This window comes from Besnoitia besnoiti, chromosome II (genome assembly GCF_002563875.1).
Source record: "Besnoitia besnoiti strain Bb-Ger1 chromosome II, whole genome shotgun sequence".
Classification (NCBI taxonomy): domain Eukaryota; phylum Apicomplexa; class Conoidasida; order Eucoccidiorida; family Sarcocystidae; genus Besnoitia; species Besnoitia besnoiti.
The window spans coordinates 4247830-4264374 of record NC_042357.1 but is presented as its reverse complement, the minus strand read 5'-3'; the positions used below and the strand labels follow the sequence as shown (position 1 = coordinate 4264374).

Here is a 16545-nt window from a genome sequence, read left to right as displayed (position 1 = left end):
TGCCAGGCGGTCTAATGGAAACAGCCAGTGCCGGACGCTACCAAGTAACCTTCAGGATTCATGAGAGAAGGATGGCGGTGCCGCTGCCTCTGTCGAGGCGTACACGTCTAGCGGCGCGGGATGACAAGGCGTCTATCGTGTTCCAGCCTGTATACTGAGAGCGTAAACTCGGGGTCGCTGCGGCGGTCTCTTGTCGATGAGAGCATTGGCCTTCTGGTTACACATCTTCAGTGTCCTTGACACTACAGCCGTTGAGACAAACTCGTTCCATTCCCCCAAGGCGATAGGAGGATTTAAAAGAAATGAAGAAGTCTGTATGTCTGCAGAAAGGCAGGAACAGCTTTGACGCAGGCTCGTTACGGTCATCCAAGGCGATTTTAGGCCACAGAAGTCAATCCACAGCAGGGGCGCTCGCAGTCTGTAACTTTTGCTGGCAGGTCTTCGTCCGGCAAAGACTGCGCATCATATTCGTTTAGGCACAACAGGAACTCGACAGGGGTCCTTCGGTGGGAATCTCCAGGTGCGTACCCGGAACGAAGCCTCTGAAAGCATGGATTGAACCAACCGATCCATGCTTTCGCGCGTCGCCGTGCGTAAACGCCAATGCGTTTACGCACGGCGACCCCCAAAGCCATCCTTCTTCAGCTGATGCTTTGTTTTCCCCTTACACGCTTTTTGCGGCAGCCAAACGCTCTGTTGAAGCTGAACAACACTATAGCAGGATTGTGCCGTATTCGAAAGAGTAAGGAGGCAGAGTAGTAGTGCATCGGTTAGAAAATTGTATAGGGTTCGGGGTCCGATGCCACAAAAATTGAGGAGCGTCGGGCGTTTCCTGGCATGGACCGTTGTATCGGGTGTGAAATGGCTCACGCTTGTGAGGTATCGATGTTAGAAAAGAGGAAATCAGTCTTAGGGGCTATGCTGACTTTGTTGAAGGTGTAAAACTTGGCGGAGTACCGGAGGACTTTTGCCTGTCTGCTGGCCGCCGCAGAAACGACCCGTTCCAAGTTAATCAAGAATGAGAGCAAATGCCTATGCTGAAGGCACTGGACGAAAGGAAAGCTCTCTGCCACGAGCTTCCTCCCCCAGGGGGTCAGCGTCCAGTCGACCGCACCGAGGGCTCGCTGAAACAAAAATCCAACCGGAGCGCGGTTCTGTCCTTATCATTCCAAGGGTTCGTGTTCACATGTTGTTTCCACTTGACGATCACCCACAGCCTTCCGTTATTTGCGCCATTTTGCGTTTTTCTCCGTCCGTTGGCCCTGCAGCCGCCGCCAGCTGAATCGGGTTGGTAGCGGATCGGCTTCGTGCCGCACACTGAGAAGCGAAACCAGACCAATTTGTCGCCTGGTGTTTCCGCAGTCCCCTTCACAGGCGTGCAGAAAAGAGAGTGCGAGTACTGTGGGCCTATCGAGGCTTGCCCCTGTGGAATTGCTGAAATGCCAAGTTCTCTTACTCAGGCCTAGGCGTATACCCTACCGCTTAGCCATATCATTCGCTGCCACGTCGCCGCCGCCGCGTCAAACTCAGACAGTCACAACCCTCTACTCTTCTCGCCAAACGCTCTCCTCTATGCATCAGTTAAAAGCACCCCCTGCTGATCACAGCGAGTTGGCACCCACCCTTTTTGAGCTCCTCCACCAGCTGTAGATCCGTCGCCAGCTCCCGTCGGCCCACGCAACGGCGTACCAGCGCTTCGGATGGCTTTACCGTTCACGCTCCCGTCATTTCCAACCTGGGCAGGCGGGGAACGAGACTCGCATTGGCTGTTTCGTTCCACGCCCTGGGAATGCTCCAGGCCCTTGCCGGCGGTACGAAGTGGATGCGTTGCAGTTTCTCCTTGGCGTGCGGGGCGAGACGCTATTTGCTTCCACGGATTCGGCAACAGAGGATCAGACTCCGACTCGCCCTCAGACGTTCTCATGGGGGGGCCGCCGCTCGAGTCTCCAGCCTGTTCATAACCGCTACCACTATCGTGATCGCCTTCCGCAGCTCCTGGAGTGCATTTGAGTGCACTGAGATTGTATGCCCCGAGCGCCGCCTCAAGGGCCACTGCCGAATCCGAGTGACTGGGGTCTGATAAAGTGGGCAGAGTCAGTATACCGGGTGCTGGAAGAAGACCCACAGCAGCTGCAGCGGCTACGGCTGCATCAATTGTGTTGCCGCACCAGCCGTACAGGGAGGCCGCGTCCGCAGTCCAAGGCAAGTTTGTGTAGGTGCCCAGGTACCTGTCGGAGCCGTCGTAACTACGCCAGTCGTGCAGAGCAGCGTCTGCCAAGAGACCGGGCCAGCATCCTAGTATCCCCTCAGAGAGGCAGCCTGTCTGTACGAACGGGCCGGCTATTTCAGCTGCATTCGGTGCAGCGTTGGGTTCCAAGCCGAACTCGTGTGTGCCGTGAGGAGGACAAGGGAGAGGCGGCAAATTCCATTCGATATCCGAATTCTCAGAAGGCCCAGGCGTCCTTCTATTGCCTCCATCTGCGTGGGTCACTCGCCTCCATGTCTGATTCGGTGTGTGGTGGTCGTCGTTACTGCGCGCGGATTGGGAGGACGCAGAGCCTTCCTCTGCGCCGTACCCGCAGTAACCCTCTCTCCACCTGTGCGAAGCTTGCAGACACGCTAACGAGACGTAACAGCTATCGTGTAGCAGCCCATCTGATGAGTGCGTCAATGCGGGAGCCTCTGTGAATTCGGAAAACACACCTTCTTCTCCAGCATGGAATGGATTGTCTTGCACTGTGCAATAGCAGAGTGACAACGTCTCCGGGGGGGAAAATATATAGCTGGCGGATGCCGGTCTGCCCATGTTTGCAGATTGTGGAAAAATTCCGAATTCATGCAGTGCAACACTAGCGGTCGCATGAGGAGGAGGAGGCGGGGGCAGTGGTGGAGGGGGAGGTGGAGGGGGACACGGAGGAGGGGGAGGAGGGAAAGAATACAAGACACGAAACGGCCAGGAGGAAGCGGGTTGCAACCTCGAACTGCATGCCTGATAATTCAGAGCCCCTTGCCGGTGGCGCCTTCTGCGTCGACGTCGTTTTTTACGACTGCGCCTCTTACGACGTTGCCTAGGATCGTCTTCATTCTCCTCTGCCGCCGTAATCGTCTGTGTCTCGTTGCCGATGCAGTCACGTCTATTTCCGTCTTCGCCCGCCGACAACTCGTAATGTGGTTTGTGCGGCGAGAGATCCCCGCTGGAAGAGTCTCCTGTAGAAGCTGGTGCGCCCGCACGGGAGGAAGTGGTCGTCGAGCGCCTGCCCCTCGAGGTGCATACCGTCGCTGATGTGTCAGCTGCGCTCTCTAGCGACGAAAGCTTCAGAGGACTGGACGTCGAGCGAGAGGTTCGGTTTGTGATAGTCCGTAGCGTATTATCAGCCACATCTGAAGAAGCGCAACGTGGCTCAAGCCTGATCCCTATATCTGCATCTTTTTCTTCATCTACATCGCTTTCCTCGTCTGTAGAAGAGAAGTTGTCCCACTCGCTCGTCATGCGCGCCTGCTCTGGCGCCCTCCTGTACGGTACGCCAGACCCTGGTGCCTTATAAGTCGTTTCCCAGACTGCGTGTCCTTTGAAATCCACAGTAACGTTTTGTATGACCCCGTCTGTTGTAGAGCTCTCGCGTGGCACAGGCTCACTCGTTGTCTGCATGTACGAGGGCAGCTCGTCGGCATTATCAATGCTGGAACATCGTGCCTGGGGAGGTTCACTGTGGATGGGTTTGAGAACTAGCATTTTGCTTTCTGTGAGGTTCTGACGAGCCACTCGCTCCTCCCACTTTGCTCGGGTTTCCTTGACACGCTCAACATTGAGCGACTGGAGGAGAGACACACCACTCCCATGAGCCCGGCCTTTCGCCTCTCTCATTTGCGATGGGACGTCGGCGGCACTCTTACACGCTTCCTCGTCCCGTTGTTGTCGATGAATTAGGCGACGGCACCGCCACCAGCGCTGCACGATGGTGACTGCTGCTGACCGTCGCTTAGATTCATTCCGGAGCTTCGCCACAGCGAGAACGGTCAAGCAGCAACGCCTCAGTTTGACCCAGGTCAAAGCATGCTTGATAGCTGCCGGAATAGCCTCAAGATAGGCTTCCTCTAAAAACACATCAGTGAACTGTGCTCCAGCTGCTGTTGCTTGTGATTGCTCCGCTGATTGTGATCTGACCGTACCAAGCCGAGCGCGAGCTTTCAGTTGCTGTCGCAGCAGAGCAAGCAGTGGTCTGGCTTCGTCCTTGAAAAAGACAGAATGCTTCCCGACAACGAAGAGATAACGGAGAGCTGCTGTGGAAATTGTCGGGGTAAAATTGTCCATAACGTTATCAACCGGTCCACATGAATTTTGACCCTGGCGTGGATGCTCATATCTTATGGCTAGCCGTCTGACCATTTCCGCCCAGTACAGAAGCGCCAGAACCGAGGCAGAAGGAGGGAGCGCAGATAAGATCGAATGTTTCGTTTGTGCGTAGCACACCTTGATAGCTTCTGGAGAAGACGGAGAAGTATCCTGGACGGCGGAGTCAGCTGCGGACCGAAAGATTGATGCACAGGCCGGCCAGAAGGCGCCGAGGGGCACGCAGACAGGCAAACGCCTCGCTTCGAGCTCCGCGTGCAGGAGCACGGCGGGTTGTTCGCTGCGAAGATAGTCGAAGAGGAGCACGGCCCAGTCGGGATATATATCTTTCCCGCGCGATGGTAGACCAGGATGGGGAAGGCAACTGATGAAAGCCGGCTGGCGTGTACAGGAGGCTACGAAAGATGCCAAGCTGGAAGCTGCTGCAACCACTCCCTGGGCTGTAGGCCACATGCACACGTTCAACTGGGTCAGACATCCCTCGACAGCTGCTGCCGTCCTACAGCAGGGACTCATACTGAGAATATCGTGCTTCGACCGTAGGGCGCTGCCAATCACGCGTCGACATGCATCGGTGGAAGACTCTGTTCCTAGTACACTCTGGGAGCTTCTCTCTCCGCACTTGGAATACGGCGCTTCTCGTCTGGCTGTCTGGCCGATTGAAAATGCCGAAATCTCCCCACTCGAGATTGCTGTTACGCGTGTCTCTCCACTTGACGCAGTCCGTGAAAGAGGGCCCTCTGCTAGCAAGAGCCGCCGTAAGATGGGCGGCGCATGTACAAGCAGGTTTTTCAGTGTCCGCGACGCGCGAAGTCTATGCTTGTTCGTGAGGCAGGAAAATCCCTTGGCGTTGTATGCTACAGCCTGTCCACCAGCATGCTGAATGATGAACTGTAGCCCAGATGCCTGATATTCCATTGTGGCATGAGCGTGCCTGGCAGCCGATGGACTGCAAAGTGAAGCGGTGTATTTAGGGATGAAAGAAGAGTTGGCCACGAAATGACAGTTGTTGCCGCCACCAGAGGACACTTTGCTTCCGATTCTATCAGCTGGTTTGTGAGTGCTCTGTCTGTTGTCCCCTCCCACCCACGTCACCGCTGTTGAATCGCGAGGTATTGCCCTCCCTCGATGCGGATGTGACATAAACGCTCTCCGCTGGGTCTTTGTCATGCCAGCGGACTGACAAGGAAGCGACGTAGGTCTGAGTACGCCGTGTATGAGTTTCTGCGCGTGTAGGTGCAGAGTGTGTAGTACCCTTAGCCGCTCAACCAACATCCTATTTCGCCGCTGTTCCTGCTGTATCGGAGCAAGTGCAACATCATGCATGACGGCGATTAATCCCGGAAGCGGAGCACAGAAACCAGCTGTGATGGCGGAGAGATCGGGTGCGGGAAGGTGCTGACAACTCGGCACTGGACTTCCTTTCCCTAGGCCTGGGAGATGGTTTCGAGCAGGTTCCATCGAGCCTACAGAGCAGGCCCGACGCCCCACTTTGAACTCTGATGCACTTAAGTTTTCGTTATCAGCTCGCTCGCGAATAACATGATCCGTGGTTGCTCGATGGCCTTCTGAAAGCGTATTACCGTTGACGTCTGTTGCTGCTGTTCGTCGAGGGGCTGCGTTCACGGGTCTGCGTTGAGTCCCTTCCACGAATGATATGGCGTTTACTAGATATATTGTCTCATTTGGCAACTTCTTCCCACATGCTGCAGAGCAGTGGCCGCTCTCGGAGCCAGGGCGTTCCTTCACGGGTGTTTGATCGCCCTTCCAGATCTGTGGGAAGAACGGCGTGTGGAGATTATTTTGATAGAGCAGATGAGGCGGGACGAAGAGACCCTCACTTTGAAGTGCGCGTATGTGGCGGTGCAGCAAAATTTCTTCCATTAGTTGTTGCATTTTGTCTGCCGCGTAGTTCGTACAGAGTTGTTCGAGACCGCCGTCTTGCTGTGCGCTCCCCAGCGTGTGGCCGAATGCCTCAATAAAGACAATGCTTTTGCAACATTGTTCTGTGCGGGGTGGGTCGCTCCGGCCGAGGTGATCATGCGTGAATGCATGTTTTCCGTCAGGTGGCGGGGGACCACTGCGGAGCGCTGTAGAGTAAAGCTGACTACGCAGAACAGAAGGGGACGTCTCTAGCCTAAGTAACGAATCCTCAAGGCTACCGCCACGCAAGCGAGGAGGAGTCAGTGACCCACGCAAATTCAACTCTTGGAAAAGGAAACTCACGAGGGAGCTGTATAGCGACACTCGCAAAGCCTCTAGGTGCTGACGCGCTTCAAACGCCTGAAGAGGGCGCCACAGGCTGAGGAAAGGAACAGAAGTCAGGTTGCCTTCCAGAACAGGAGGCGACACACCCAGGAGTGCCGCGGCGTCTTGCAGAACTTGGACTGAGGAAACCTACACAACCGCAATAACGAAAGCACCACGAAGAACCGAAGGTAAAGCCAACGTTTATGACATCCTAGCCATATGAAATACTACGATGTTCCTGGTAGCCGCGTCCACAACGGAAGCTATGTAAGGAGCACGAGTGTAGCCTGCTAACTAGTGCTAACTCTTAGTGGCGCTCAGAGCAAGATTCACGGGAGTGTCATTGGGCACGCGCAACAAAAAAACGTTTGTCCGGCGTTGAATAACCAAGTCGTAAGGAAATTCACAAAAGCATCAATGATGCAGGTCGTCCGCCTTACTCCGCACGGCCTGTCGGCCTCCGCCTGGTGCTGATGCTGCTTCCTGGTCTCGTGGCAACTATCACCTTTCCCGCTCAGAGCTGGGTTTGGATCCATCGCGTCCCGGAAGTTTAGAGCCCCGAGTACCTGGATGGCCTGTAGAAGTCTAAACACCGCGTCAATTTCTTCCTGAGGCAACCCGAGAGTCATCAGAGCCCAGTGGACAAAAGCACGGCCACTCGAGGCTTTGCCCGAACGCAAACTGTCCCCAAGCGTTTGAGCGACGTTTAGCTGCTCTTTTCGATGACCAGTGGAGCTTTTCGGAAGCGACTCCGCAATGACTTCCCATAGCGCTCTCCGTAACCAGTTCACGCTTTCCATCTCCTCCGCAAGCACCGCTGTGGTTGATTTCAGGTGTTCGTCATCTTTGCTTGTGGTTAGCTCCTCCCGATTAGAAAACAGATGGAAAATGTGAAAGCTTGTACACTTCTCCGGTGATCGCTTCGCCAAACTTCCGGGTGCGATGAGTGTTGGGTAAACGCGGATCTGGACGTCCCCCAATTCACCTGGTGACCCGTCAGGGAACTCCGGTTCCGTCGTCCGTGTAGTTGAACTCAGCCGCAGTTCTACAGCCAGACAGCATCTTGTCGAAGAAGAATTGCCCTGGATGGGGCCATGAAGGAAGCAGCGAATCAATGCGTTTAGGGCCACAATTCGATCACATGTGTATATGCTCTCCTGCTGTGTGGTGACTGCCCGTGTGTCGTGTGCAACTGCGAGGCAGGCTCGCACAGATTTGTAGTGCCGCCAGACCGCGTAGTTGACTGCGTGGACGCGGGTAAATGTTTTGCCACTGCCTGAGGGGCCTAAAATGACCACCGACTGGACGGAGGTCGGCAAACCTTCAAGGCGAGCAAAGTTATTCACTCGGACTCCATCAGGCGTGTACGGCGGAGGCATGCGTCGATTTTCATTGGTGACGAGTGCACACTCAGAGCCAGGACGCCCGTAAATGGGTACTGATGGAGTATCTGGTTCGTAGTGTTGCGCCGCTTTCCGCACGTCGTTCGCCTCAAATTGTTCTACTAACCACGTACTCAGATTCGCGTGGTCAGAGTGCTCTGGTGGTTGAGCGTTATACAGTTGCTCGTATACCGCTTCAACTAGAGCAAAAGGATGGGGGAACGGTCGCCTGAAGGTTCTGCGAAAGAAGAAGTTGGCGGCGTCGACAAGCTGCATGCCATGCTGGGCAGTGGAGGGTGGCAGTGCCGTAGCACTCCTTGAAAGCGTGGGTTCTAAAAGGGCTACACCACTCGCACTTTCTGATGACGCGGTGACGACAGACGGAATCACAACGAGAGCTTGACCAGCCCAAATGCTCATGAAAGGAGGAAGGACCCACGGTCTTGTAAGGGCTTTGCCACTGCCGCAGTCATCCAGCACCCTGGCTGGCGCGCCAGGCGGCAGGTCCATTTTTCCGTTCTAGTAACTGACGATGGAGTAGTTGATCCCCACACACATCTGGAACCAGCTCGCGAAACAGACGAGACAAGCAGGAGCCGGAAGGTATACCGCTGGGGTGTTTGTGGCGCATTTAGTAGATTGATTCGTCGATATTACCAGGAGTGTTGGGTACCGGGAGAACGGAATAGCTAGTAGACATATTCGTTCGAGTGTGACCGACAGGTCGTGGTGTGCCGTTCCAGTTGAACGTTCTAGAAGCCTGGTGACGAAGCTATTCGGCGGCACTCACTCTGTGAGACGATGCCGCATTGAAAAGACATGCACGGCTTACGCTTCGGCATATAGCGGATGGGCAGAAGCGTGCTGTGGCTACCAATGCTCGCGCCGGCTACCCACCCCGAGTTGCTGTGAGAACCGTCTCAAAAAGCGCCTCAGATCTGGTTTTCAAGTTACCAACACAAGCGCGCTCAGCGTTCTGATCGAGCGACGTCTGTTGTTTACGGTGTCCTGAGGAAAACCCTGCGTTCTCCGCTCTCCAACAAGGGAGAGGGTAATCGTTCTACCGTCTTAGCGCGTAATAGCAATCGATTGCATAGCTGACTGATGCTTTTTTTCTGGAGTTGCGTATAGGAGACAAATTTAGATCCAGCGTTCCCCTCTTATAGGATGCAGGCGGGCATGGTAGGTCGACCCACACATCAGCTGCTAGGTCGGTTTCCGCTTTCCCCGCTGATAAGGGTACATTCCTCCAGCGCGGATAGCGAGCATCACCGTTAAGCAGCACCAGTATGTATCCCCGGATATCATTACCACAAGCAGCTAGCGGAGTGAAACTGACCTAAGTGGCCGGTTCGCTCGAAGCCCGGCAGGTTTCTCCCATCTTCAGTCCATAAAGGTGCACTGGCGTCAGTGACGTATGCTCTTCACATCCGGTGAGCTTTGTTTTCCCTGCGCTTTATGAAGGAAGTCCCAGTGTAATGGCACACCGTATGACAGTCCCACCAGCACTGCAGGCACTGAGACTTCCATCCTGACAGCGTCAAACAGTTTCGTGCGATATCGTGTTATTCGCCGCCGTTCGAAAACTGGTGAAGTATAGAAACTGGACATGGAGAGCTGAGACTGGGGGCCCTGACAGACGGCGGGGAGAGACAAGTAACCTGCCCACCGACAATGGAACGTAATGCTACAGGGCTGCGAAGATGAAGTGGAGCCATAGACAGAGCCCCTCTGACGCTGCAAGAGCGAGCGCCGCGTATCTCACGGGTCGACTTATTTAACACAGCGCCCCGCCCCGATCACACCACTCCTGCACCTCGAAAAGAATCGCCGTATTCTGCTTTTGTGGCCCACGGGACTGAGCCAGAGGCCACTGCTAGCGTAAGGCCCAAACATCTTTACATGCGAAGCCATACCCTACAGAAAATAGTGTATATAAACCTGTAAGACCGGTTTTAGTAAGTGTAACAGGGAGCCTAGCGTCAGTGGTTACCCGGTTGGTATTGCACGCCCTGAGTACGTAGGAAAAGAAAAATTTACTGATATTTAAACAAGACAGTAACCGTAGCTGAAGATGAACGCAGAATCTGGAGTATCCCAGCTAAGACAAAGCACAACACGAGTGCTCCTTCCACCATTAGTTGACTGCGTATACCCCAGGAATTAGAACTTTGAAACCTGCTTTTGTCTGGAGATCAAGCTGTGCCACTCAGTCCTCTCGGGCGCCCCATAAAGACGGTTTATGAACCAATAAAACGCTCCGAACAACACTCGCCACGCTTCCTCATTCGTCACGGGGACCACCGAATACCTTTGCGTTTGCATCCAGAGATATATTCCGAATTCCATGCGAAAATTTATGCACGGTGGCTGGTTGTCCTGACGGAGTAGCGATCGGAAAAGCATTGCAACACTTGCGCTTGCAAACATCCCACCACCATAAACTACCAAAGAAAGCTCGGAAAGCGGGAACGAAGAGCGCGTGTACGCAGACTCGGTTAGCGAGAGACAGTCTAACGGCAAAGAAAGCGGGAAATGTTTCAGCAGCCTCGGAAAGGCATCAGATGCCGCACGCTGTCGATTCCGGATCTGAGCAACGGCTGCAGCAGCCTTCAAACGAGGCGCCGGATCTCCTCAAGCTGCGCTGAAATTCCTCCCGTTAAACGGAACGAGACGGCGCCGCACATCAACGCTATAACCATGTGCAGGCCTATAACCGCGGCTGTGCAGTAATAGAACACGATCGATTTCCACTCGTCACAGTCCTTTTGAATTTCTGAGCCTGCCTGCTGCAGTGTTTGCGTCGCAGTGAAAAAAACATAATTTCCCCATCCGGCTGTAACTATGTCAAGGCAAGCCATACTCAGAGTGACGACGGCTCCGATAGCCCAGTACTGCTCGGTTCCCCAGTCCTGACAAGAAAGGACCGAGAAGTAGAATAACATACTGAAGGCGACGGCTGCGCAAGCGATGACAGAAACACATGCACAAACAAATACTCGATCAGCTTGTACCGGCGTGAGCGCGAAGTTTTCGTCGCTGTTCGCGAGGAAGTTCACTTGGAGACCTCATCCGGACCCCTGCGAAGCTAGTACGCGAGGGGCGCCTCTGACGCTGCGGCGGAAGTGACATGAAAATGATTACGGGAAAACCCTCAAATGCTTGTTATTCGACATTCAAATCACGTTCCGCACATCGTCCTTACCCCGCGCACCTTAGCGAAAACAGGCTAACCCCCAGCTCACGAGTTCATGTCGTACTTACCTACACAGATGCCACAGTATGCAGTGTTGTCGACCAGTATTCGGCACGACATATCCGTGATGCTGGGAAAGGCAAATGTCAAGCTGGCGAAAAGAAACAGAATTAGGTGTGAAACGACAAGCGCTATCATCCAAGACTGGACAGGATTGCGAATCAACGGCGCAGGCCCCCCTCCAGCAGGCTTGGACCAAAGATACCTGAACATCATTTCGGTAATACCTGCAGAGATCCTTGTGCTCCACAGCCCTCTACGTGCGTGCCGCTGTTCATAAAGGCTGTGGAGTAAGCATCCACATTGAACGAACACTCAATGTGCGTTATCTGACGCTCCTCTCTCCATGACAGCACAGTAAAGCGTCGCGGCGCATTGCATTCATGTTAACAGGTGACCTCGAATTACAAGGAAAACGCTCACGCACTGACACGTTTGCTCTGCACGGCCTGCTAAAGCGCAGTCTGCGAAGAACGCAATGAGGAGGGCCCAGAAGGCAAAAAACCCAGACAAATGATTGTGCATGAAGAGAGCAAGAATTCTGCGTCGCTAATTTGATCGCCAGTTAGGCAATAGAGAAATGAACCAGATTGAGTTGCAAGGGTCGAAAACATGAGTTTTGGCACGCCACACAGGAGACGCGCGCACGAGGAGCAGAACGGTCACATACCGCTGAATTAAACTTGCAACGGCCTTACGTGGTTCCAAAACACAAGTGCGGCAAGTGCCAAGGAATCACTGCAGACGTGTTTGCCCAAGTAACGAACTCGGCAAAGACGAAACCAAACTGCGAACAGCTCCTCAAAACTAACATCTCCGTGTTGGGTGGATCGGCTGTGGTAAAGTCGAATTCATTACCATAGAGGTGGCTGCCGGTCTACCACTGTCTTTCAGCGAATCTAATTTGCCGCAAGCTGCCGAGAGCCCCGCTGCTGCTCCGCATTTACAAATTCCACGTTTCAGATGTTATCTAGGAGTAGCTGGTGTTGATGAGGATATTTCCTGATGTCTCGTAGGATGCGTTTGCCCGGTGTCGGTTCACATGTTCATGCCACCGCGCTACGCTTGCGGTGACTTACGTAGTGAGCCGTAAGCGGCAGCCTGTGACACCGGCCGGCAGCGACGAGTCACGCCCAAGATGTAGTACAGCAGCCTCGCGGAAATCTGAGGAAATATTCGCTTCTTTGGTTATCATATGCGTTCCTAAAGACTTCAGGCGTGGAGGAACCACTCCTGTGTCTCGTAGGGTGTTGATCTGTGGCTGTCTGGTGGGCTGACTCGGGCCTATGGACGACGGGATCGTGTCGCTTGCGGCCAATGTTTTCTTGTCACACTCCTTCACGGCGCATGGAGGAGTTATTACTGAGTCATAACAATTGCTAACGGCCAGTTCCACCTTCGCGTTCTGGTGACTGAGCCTGGCGAGCCGCGCTGTCGCGCCCGACCAAAGAAGGCTACCACACCAACCCGGCAACATTGCACGGCACCGCGTCTCTCCGCAGATCAGTATCGGAGACAGAGGCGCTGCAGTAGCGATGAGATTGCCTGCTGATCGCACAAATCTGCTCGTGGCAGGAAGCAGAAGAGGGTCCCTGGCGCTTGCAGGACGGACGACACGGTGACGTTTTCCGCTCACCGCGTGACTTCCTGAACGATGAGGTGTTCCCACCCTAACGGCAAGGAGGAACAGCTGTTTTGGTCTGCTTCACGCAGTCGAAACAGCTGATCTGTTGTCTCTCCCTGTCCTGCGTTTTTGTTTGATTGACCCGCGACGAGGTCACTCGTTGAGCTGTCTTCCTTGCTTGCTGTGTCGCGCTGAGATGCGCTTCAAGGTGGGCGCGCACTTTTCGCAGCGCAAAGAGAAGGGGGCACACCCTCTCTCGACGGCGTTAATCGTTTCTTTTCTGCAGCCACATGAAAGACATAGTGTGTCGCGTGCTTGCCGCGGGGGCGTCGATGCTGGCTTTTTCACGCGACTGGCGAAGAGAAAACGACGGTTTCGTAGCAGTCCGCACACGTGGTCGCTCTCCACGGACGGCACCGTCGTCTCGACAACATGCAAACTGAAGCGGCACGGTGTTGCTTTTGCTTCCCTTCGTGCTTCTGCTTCGGCTGTTGAGTGGCTTTTCTTGGGTCATTTCATAGTTTCGTTTGTGTCTGTATAGGCAAGATGCACACTGCCCTGGCCTTCCTCCTGCGCTCCCTCGTCCTCCGTTGCGCGAAAGCGGCCTGCCAGCCCACGTCGTCGTGCGGAAATGGCACCGAATAACGCAAGGCGCTGAAGAAGGGGACGTGAACGCATTCCCTTTGTCTTCAGTCACCGCAACCACGTGTCTTTAGGAAAAGACCCAGGTTTCGCGAGCTTTTATGCGCCAGCGTGTGAAGGGCTTCTCGGGCGAAAAGTCTTAACGTCGATAGGTTGCTTCGTTGTTGCTTGCCGTTGCCACAGCAGGGCGATGCCTCTCCTTTTGCCCCGCTTATCGCTTCATAATTTTCTCGCTTTTTTCCCATTCGTCAAGGCATTCGGTCGACTGACCGAAGGCCAAGCTCGTTTGGCATCGCCTCCGCACTCGCAAGGCTACCGCGGCGTTGCACTGCCTCTATCCGCATGTGTAGCCGTCCGCAAGCTAGTCACAAAGGGCCTGATCCACTCAGCCTTACCACTCTCTTGACAGCCTGCCATGCTCCGCGTCCGGACTCCACGGACGAGCTTTTTGTTACTCATTTCCGCATCGGCGGCACGCGGGGTACGACGAGGTTCGGGATCGAGCCGCGCGCAGACAGCACCTTCCTTGCACGGGCTGGGGCCCGTCGTCTTGTGTCGACTCTACACAGAGGAACGCTTTTCTAGTCTCCAGTCCTTTACAGATGCTCACCGTCTGCGACGGCGAGGCCTGGCCAAATGAGAAGTTCCTTTTACTGCGGCTGTAGCGCGGCGTCAAGCAATCAGGCTCCTCTGTGTCCGGTTGCCCCTTCATCTCTACTCTCTGCATCGTGCCTCCGCCTCGCTCTGATTTTCCATCTGTGTAGTCCCGCCGTTATTTGCTCACTCTCTCTCTTTCGCTACGGGTTTGGCTCCCCCCATTTGCTGCGATCAACAGGCCAGCCCGCTGTGTAGCCTCTCGTCCCTCTTCGTTTGGCCGCCCTTCTCCGTAGTCCGTGCTCCGTGTTTTCCGCTGATCACCCCGTCAGTCTCTCTTTTTTTTCTCCCTCCTGCGGCGCAAAAGCCGCACGTGAGTGCCACGCAGTCTGACGGAGTGCTTCCATCCCTTCTGCCCTCGCCGTTTTCGCGCGCGTAGCCATGGTCGCAAACGTCGTCGCGGGGGCGGTCTGCTGCTGCTCGGTAAGCGGCGTCTCCCTACACCCTAAGTTTAATCGCTGATGCAGTCGCGAGGGCTCAGAGGCCCTCGTCCGAGAGATGCAACTCGCTGGCGCTAGGCAGATCTTCTCACGTAGGCGAGACGCTCAACTGGACCAGAAAGCAGCTCAGTACATGCGGCGCGAGGTCGCAGACACTCTCTCACGATGCCCTGCCTTCGCATGCAAACAGGGCGTCATAGCTTCTACTGTGCGGACTACAGCGCTGGCCCCTGCATGCATTCGTACTACGTGCCCATGCGTGTTCGCCTGTGTGTCTATGCGTGGGGGGGGGGGGAGGACGCTTCTAAGGCGGGCCTTCGAGAACTCAGTTCGAAAGGCACCGAATGCGAATTTCGTAGAAGCCCTTCTGCGACCCGCTCCCACAGACCGCCCGCTGTGGAGAGGCGCGGCCTCGTTTTACGGGTACCTACACCGCACACCGATGCGCCGCGTGCAAGACTTTAGCCCGTCGCCGACGAGACCCATTTTTACTTTGCGTTCGCCGCGTTTCCCGACTGGGTTTTTTTTGCTGCGCTGATTTAATCAGGTCCCGCGTCCAAAGACACAGGCGGAGCGCCGGATCTTGTTGTGCGGCGGGTTGCTGAACGTCCTGCTGCCGTGTGGCGCCGGCTCGCTGGTGGCGGGGTGCTGCCTGCGAGACAACCAGTTGATCAATACGGGGGCGCTGCAACTGGCCCTGACGCTGCTGCTCGTCGGCGTCTTGTGGTCACTGGTCTACGGCATCATGATGATTCTGAATGCCCTCACGTCGCCGATTTCGTCGGCCGCGCCTCAGGACCCGCCGGCGGGCGAAATCGAGGCCTTCTCGAAGAAGGCGAGCCTCGCCCACCAGCGCGCGAGCGCGAGCCACCCCGGGGCGTCTCGGCAATCTCCGCAAGCGGCTGAAATCGCAGGCCGGGGCGAGGGGGCCGCCGGAGGCAGCCGCTGTGCCGGGGACGAACTCGCGCCCTTCAAAACTCGCCACAGCGTTGGCTCCACCGAGGAGCGCCTCGATCGCGCGTTCGCGCAGCTGCAGACGGGGCGCTGGCGCTCGCTGACTGCCGCCTCCTCGTCGGTCGCCGTGGCGATCTCGCCGCGGGCCTTGCGCGGGAGCAAAGCGGAGGAGGGCGGCGCCCGCGCGTGCCACGAAGGAGACGACGCAGGCCAAGAGCGAGACGCCGCGAGGAGCCCAGACGCGACTCTCCGCGCGCAAGTCATTGGCGCCAGGACTCTGCCGCCTTCGCTGCTGGAGGAGGGACGGGGCGGCGAAGGTGGCATGCCGAGCCAGGACTGACGAGGAGGTGGAGGCCACAGGCCTGCGCGACCCTCGCATGAGACGCAGCGGGAAAAATGCCAACACGTATCTTCGCCGCTGCAGCAGGGACAGCGCAGCGTGAGCAGCATGACGAAGAAGCGGTCCTTAGAAAAAGCTGAGAATACTCCTGTCTCAGAGATGCTCACTCCGAGTTTTGCGCCTTGCGTTTGGCGGGGCCGAGGTAGCTCGCGCGTCTGGCAGGTTGGAGGGAGTCACTCCTAGAGAGGACAGGGCACAGACACGCATCAGGCGTGTGCGACTCCCGTGATTTGCGCGCTGTTATCGCATGCCGATGTGAATGCACAGGCTATATATATGCGCGTCTGCTTAGGTTTACGCGCATGCTTATCTGGGGTCAAGCAGACGAGGACTCAGACGCGTACACACGCTTATACATATTTAGTTATACGTATATATCTATGAATTGATGCACAGGCGTGTTTGCGTCTTTTACCGCACCTTCCTACCGCCTGGGCTTTTACCGGCGGGGCGAGCGGCACGTTTCGCGCAGGTCTGTAGTAGCTGCCGAGGAGGGAGCGGAGAAGACATTCCTTGTTCAGAGCGTGAACGGCAGGAAAAAGGAGCTTTCCGCAGTCGAAGGCGTGAAGAGGTTGAGACGTAATGAAGAAAG

The 16545-nt window shown here is 55.6% G+C and overlaps 3 protein-coding genes across 3 annotated transcripts; 1 reads left to right on the top strand and 2 right to left on the bottom strand.

The window, feature by feature from the left end:
* Window positions 1-1570: 1570 nt before the first annotated feature.
* On the bottom strand, window positions 1571-8493 carry BESB_039510 (uncharacterized protein; the record flags this gene model as incomplete). The annotated part of the gene is made up of 2 exons (XM_029362537.1): window positions 1571-6748; window positions 7042-8493. The coding sequence occupies 2 exons, from the start codon at window positions 8491-8493 to the stop codon at window positions 1571-1573; spliced, it is 6630 nt and encodes a 2209-aa protein (XP_029221502.1).
* Window positions 8494-10595: 2102 nt separating this feature from the next.
* Window positions 10596-11455, bottom strand: BESB_039500 (putative membrane protein; the record flags this gene model as incomplete). Its single annotated transcript, XM_029362536.1, has 2 exons — window positions 10596-10942; window positions 11248-11455. 2 exons carry the CDS (start codon window positions 11453-11455, stop codon window positions 10596-10598), a joined length of 555 nt encoding a protein of 184 aa, XP_029221501.1.
* Window positions 11456-14540: 3085 nt separating this feature from the next.
* Window positions 14541-15893, top strand: BESB_039490 (uncharacterized protein; the record flags this gene model as incomplete). Its single annotated transcript, XM_029362535.1, has 2 exons — window positions 14541-14582; window positions 15147-15893. 2 exons carry the CDS (start codon window positions 14541-14543, stop codon window positions 15891-15893), a joined length of 789 nt encoding a protein of 262 aa, XP_029221500.1.
* Between the last annotated feature and the right edge of the window lie 652 nt (window positions 15894-16545).